Genomic DNA, 5,527 nt, shown 5'->3' with positions numbered 1-5,527 from the left:
CCTCCTGGGCACACTGCCGGCTCATGTTCAGCCGGCTGTCGACCAACACCCTCAGGTCCTTTTCCGACAGGCAGCTTTCCAGCCACTCTTCCCCAAGCCTGTAGCGTTGCATGGGGTTGTTGTGGCCGAAGTGCGGGACCCGGCACTTGGCCTTGTTGAACCTCATACAGTTGGCCTGGGCCCATCGATCCAGCCTGTCCAGGTCCCTCTGCAGAGCCTTCCTACCCTCGAGCAGATCAACACTCCCGCCCAACTCGGTGTCGTCTTGGTGTTTGATCATCCGGGTTAAAGCCCACTCGCTACAACATCTCATCTCCAAATGCAAGAGTATCGTAGCCTAAACAGGGAGCTTTAATGTTGTTGCTATCAGTGAAACTGCAATCTTGTGAAGTAACTTGAAAAATTTTCTTTTCTAATAATGAATTTTGTCACACAGGAGTAGGAAAGCTATCGGATAAAATGCTAGTGTAGCTTTATCTGTTCAGTTTTAGTTGTAATTCTCAAGAGCGCATTTGTAGAAAAGTTACATGCTTTGTTTTCCAAATATTTCTAAACTGTTGTTTAATTTTGGAGCTACTGTGTCCAACCATAGATTCCCCCCCCCCCCCCCCCCCCCGGTATGTTTCGTTGTATGATTGCACTTGACATCTAGAAATACAGCATTAAAGACCAGACAGCAAAAGCAGAATTTTTAGCAAGTCCGCCATGGTTATTTCAGACAGTTGTTAAGCATCGGACAGATACTTAGACAACATGACTACGCTGTCTGTAAATAAATTTCCTGATACTAATATGTGTCTTCTGGTTTTGGTTTTTATCAGGCATTTCTAGTGAGATCATACTGCGGCCTAAAGACATTTCTCAGGAAGAACTCTTAGATATGACGGTAAAACTCAACAAGGATTCAACAGTTAGTGGTTTATTAGTTCAACTACCTCTCCCAGGTAGGTGACGTCTTTTGTCCCACTCCTCATAAACAGTCAATGTAAGTGGAAAGAGTTTGACAATTTTGGGTTGCAAGTGTATCTCAGTGACATAAGAAGCTCATGAAAGAGGACATGCATAATGAAGGATTAGTTGAGATGTTAAATTTTTTTGTTGTATAGTAGCCTGCAGTTCATTTAAAACAAAAAAGCAAATCGTGAGAATGATTTCATATTGTCAACTTTGCCTTTTTTTAAAGTTCGGTCAGAATGTTATTTCAAGGAATTTCCCTACACACACACACTCTTTATCCAGTGTATTTTTGGTTTTTTGGTTGTTTTTTTAACACGTTGCACTGTTTTGCCTTGAACTCCGATACCTTTGCCATATTTTCATTCCCTGTATCATGCCAAGTTACGCTATCTAGTGGATGATGCTACGGCCTTTCTCACAGTGATTCCAGGTTTTGCCTTAAACATTTGTTCATGTTTTCTATGCTGTCCCTTATGTTCCAGGTGAGCGTTGTGCTAAGGTCTTTAAGGCCTTTACTATATTCTTGTTTTTTATTTCTCTTCTCCTAATTTGTGATAAAATCTCACTAAAATATCACTTGGCAGTAGCTGGCAACATGGTATTTTGACAGTGATAAAACCTGCAGTTTTCATCTAAATCTACACAAGTCAACTTAGTTAAACCACTGTATGCTTCCTCGTGGAGAGGTACCTAAATTACTAGAGTAATTGTAATAAATTGACTGGCATGTTAGGTTTCCCCTGTGTCTGTGTTTCCAAGTGTTGTCTTTCATCATATGTTTATACTGTATGCTCTGAAGGGCAGGAGCTGTCGTCTTGGCATGTGTAGGCATGATTTCTAGCACTAGCTGGGACTCCAGGGGTAACTGTTTATAAGTATCTCTGATGATGATGGTGAAGTCGAAGCTTTGTTTCTAAGTAAGCTCTTTGTTTCCGCTCTTATTCCTAGTCTTGGTCTTCACTTACTTTCAGACAGTTTTTGCTGCCTTTATTTCATATCTACGAAACAAAAAAATTGGGGCAGGTGCTGAGCGTTATAGAGGAAGAGATGCTTTGTTTATATTTGCCATAAACATCAGCATTCGTGATTAGGAAGTTTTGCGCTTTGTATTGTATGAAAGCTAACTGAAATCGGCCACTTGTTGAAATAAGTTGGCCACAAGGTGGAAGTACAGCACAAGTAAGGAGACTGAAATCTTGGACACCGAGTAAGGAACTCGGGGAGCTGATAGAATGTGGTCGGTTTACTCTGAACAGACATCTCTCCCGCTAAGAACAGATATGGGGAAAGAGGTAATGTAACAAATTTTCACTTCAGTAGTAGGAACTCATGCAAAAGATGGAGCACTGACAGGCTAGGGATGGAAATATTTCTGTCTGAAGCGTGTAGCAAAGGAGGTGGACTCATCCACTGGACACCCAATGCACTGTTGTGTTCGCCAGAAATGGGAGGTGTCATGCGTCACTTGTCTTAGTTGTGCAGGTACTCGGTAAAATTGTTAGGTACTGCTTGCAAAACGCATTTTTTTTGAGGAGGGTATCAGGTCGTTACAGTCTGCTCTTGAGCTGTCTGCCTTCATCCATATGTAGTTCAACAACAGACTTCAGTCTTGAAACTTAGTGAATTTAAACCCGTTAAACATTTCAAAAGAAAAAAAAATCGGAAGGTATTTCTAGTTGTGTCAATTCAAATGTCTGATGCTAGTACACTTAAATGTTTAAGCCCTGAGGTAATCAGTTGAAGATCCCTCTCAAGAACTACGGTACGTCTGTCACAGTAACTACATGGAGACTAATTTGCTTTCCTCTAACCTGTAAAACTTGCTAGTTTGAGGCCTGGCTGTTGCCTTCCTTAGTAAAAACATTAGAGTAATTTAATCAATAGCAGAACTTTTTCAATATTGCATTGTCTGTATAGTAAAGTTAAACATGCAAGTTATCATGAACTGAAAATGTTCAGGAAGTTCTTTCCAAAATAGATGTCAGATATAACTCTGTTTACTGAATTATTTTTTTTTCTCCCAAAGGAACTTCAGAAACGGAAGGGCAGAAAGCTAAGTTAGCTCATTTTCCAAAATTCTTTTGATTAGCATTGTAATGGAAGGACCCAAAGCCTGGAAGTTGTGAAAACTTTATCGGTGGAGGCTGCTTATTCCAGAGACGAGGTGGTTGTGTGGGGTTTTGGGGTTTTTGCAGTAAACCACACACAGGTGTGGCTTTTGATCAACATTGGGATGAAAATAGAAGCAGAAAAAAGCTTTGTTCTCATGCAGTTTTGTGAGCTGGAGCAACTTAACTTTGAGGACTGTCATCTTTGCCTGAGGAAAACTTCCTTTCTGTGCACCTTTTGAGTGCATTACTTCCGATGTGGTAATGATTTGTGGAGAGTTTCCTGTATCTTTTTTAAATTGCCTGGAAGATGGCTATGAAATTTGAGATAGAATGTGAAAAACTCATAATTTTCTTAGTTGTAAGCAGCAAAGAAGTATGAGACAAATGAGTACAAACATGTCGTCACTCGGTTCTGAAAGGCTGTGCCAGCCTAAGCACGGCCTGCTTTGGTGGACCTGACCGTTAAAATCATAGCAGTGTCTCAGTATAGCTTTTCAGAATTATTTTCAGGGAGCTCATTGGTGCTGCTGAACAGCTTCCTCCTTGCTCCTTGTCTGTATTTCTTGATCCATATGGTATGTTTACGAATCCCTTTCGTGCTATGTTTTTATTTTTATCAGTCTTCCCTTTTGAAAACCGGTCTTTATTTTTCATATGTCAACATTAGAGGCACATGTTGTTTATTGTGTAAATAAGAGTTTCTCTGTGTGCACGCAAGTGATGCCCGTTGTGGTCTTGCAAGTTTGGTTAACAAGTGAAAGGGTGAGTGCAGAGAGGAACTTGGCATGGAGAGTAGCTTGGAATGACAGCAAGTAAGTTTGTATGAATATCAGTTGAGAGGAGGCTAGGCATGTTCAATGAGACTGACAGATGCTTCATTAAGAAATTAAGAAATAATTAAGAAATTATTTTGTTCCTCTGGAAATAAATGAGGCTATCTGCAGTCAAGTGGAAACAAACCAGGAAAATATATTTCTTGAGGCAAATAAAATCTACTCATTAAGTAACGTAGTAACTGTTGGTACAGTTTGAATTGGTTTTGTTTGTTTGGGGATGGCCCACCCAAGATAGCGTTTTACTAGTGTCTCTGATGAGGAAGGGAAGGTGTCCACATCCCCTCTTGTCATGCCCATGTCAGCCTATGTGTTCCCAGCTATGCAGCTGCATTTCTTCCCTGTACTATGTGCCCTTTTCTGAAATTCTGCAAATCAGTTTTGAGTGAGGGGAAAAAAAAAAAACCATGTAAAGCATGATTTCTTTCCCTTTTACATGAATGTATCTATTAGCTGTCTATTTCTGGGAAGCTGAAGACAGACAGTAATGAGGAGGTGTTTGTCAGAGCAGTGTTCTGTCCTATCCCAGGTGCAAGGAAAAGCATGGCTGCCAAGTTTTTGTTTGATGAACAAATAACTTGCCTAAGGTTATCAAGTTCTCTTTTGCAAAACTGTTTAATAGGTTACTCCAAACTTCTGTCTTTGTTTTTTTCATTCCCCAAGTTGACATAAAAACAAGATATGGTTGCCTTCAATCTGGATTAGGCTAGTTTGACTTCTAAGAGACTCTTTCATCAATGTACTTAACATGTTAATTTGCACGGACCTTACTCATTAGGATTCAGAAGGCAACTTCCTCCCGTCAGAAAATGGAGAATTAATTGTAAATCATGACAGTCTGGTTTAAATCTAGGATTTTTTTAAATTGGAAATCTTTTAACAAGAGATTACCACGTTTTAAGTTTTATAACATGTATGATACCTTTTAATTAGCTAGGTCCTTTTAATGCAAAATCACAAAATACCTAAGTAGAGCTAGTTGACTACTAAATTCAAACATTCTATATATGTCTGTAAAATATTTTCACTGGGAATGTGTGAATTGCATAATCAACACTCTATTCCCTGTATTTGGCTTTTTTAAACATCCCTTTATGCTCCCTGAATTGGACACTGGGATATATCACCTCACAATTGCAGAGTTCTGTTAGGGATCTAGCCTAGAATGGGTGTTGTATCATTATATACAAGATGCAAAAAATAATCGTTCTGAGATGGAAGTAAAACTGGAAGTGTAATCCTGGAAGCAGTTTGGGATGTTATTAAACAGTGAAGCAGTACACTAAAATGTCCCTACTTGCTGCAGGGGGGTTGAACTAGATGACCTTTAAAGGTCGCTTCTAACCCAAACTGTTCTATGATTCTATGATTGTATGGATATATAATGGTGATTGAGGTACCACAGGGTAAATACATTTATTAAACAAAGTTTGCTTTCTGGGTCAGTATGGGGACCTTTTGTAGAGCTGTTCCTCTGGAGCATCTTTACATATACAAGCTTTATAGAATCATAGAATCATTGAGGTTGGAAAAGACCTCTAAGATCATCGAGTCCAACCGTCGACCCAACACCACCATGCCCACTAAACCATGTCCCTAAGCGCCTCATCTACACGTCTTTTAAAT

At 39.6% G+C, this 5,527-nt stretch overlaps 1 protein-coding gene across 1 annotated transcript in view; it reads left to right on the top strand.

The window, feature by feature from the left end:
- Positions 1-5,527, top strand: part of MTHFD2L (methylenetetrahydrofolate dehydrogenase (NADP+ dependent) 2-like) — a 30,974-nt gene that overhangs the window by 2,141 nt on the left and 23,306 nt on the right. The window contains exon 3 of the mRNA XM_009279333.1: positions 822-944. Within this exon, the coding sequence (XP_009277608.1) occupies positions 822-944 (123 nt within the window). The remainder of the gene's footprint in view (positions 1-821; positions 945-5,527) is intronic.

The sequence above is a fragment of the Aptenodytes forsteri genome, unplaced genomic scaffold (assembly GCF_000699145.1).
Source record: "Aptenodytes forsteri isolate BGI_AS27 unplaced genomic scaffold, ASM69914v1 Scaffold467, whole genome shotgun sequence".
NCBI classification, from domain to species: domain Eukaryota; kingdom Metazoa; phylum Chordata; class Aves; order Sphenisciformes; family Spheniscidae; genus Aptenodytes; species Aptenodytes forsteri.
The sequence above is the reverse complement of the archived record's forward strand: the minus strand, read 5'-3'. Positions and strand labels throughout refer to the sequence as shown.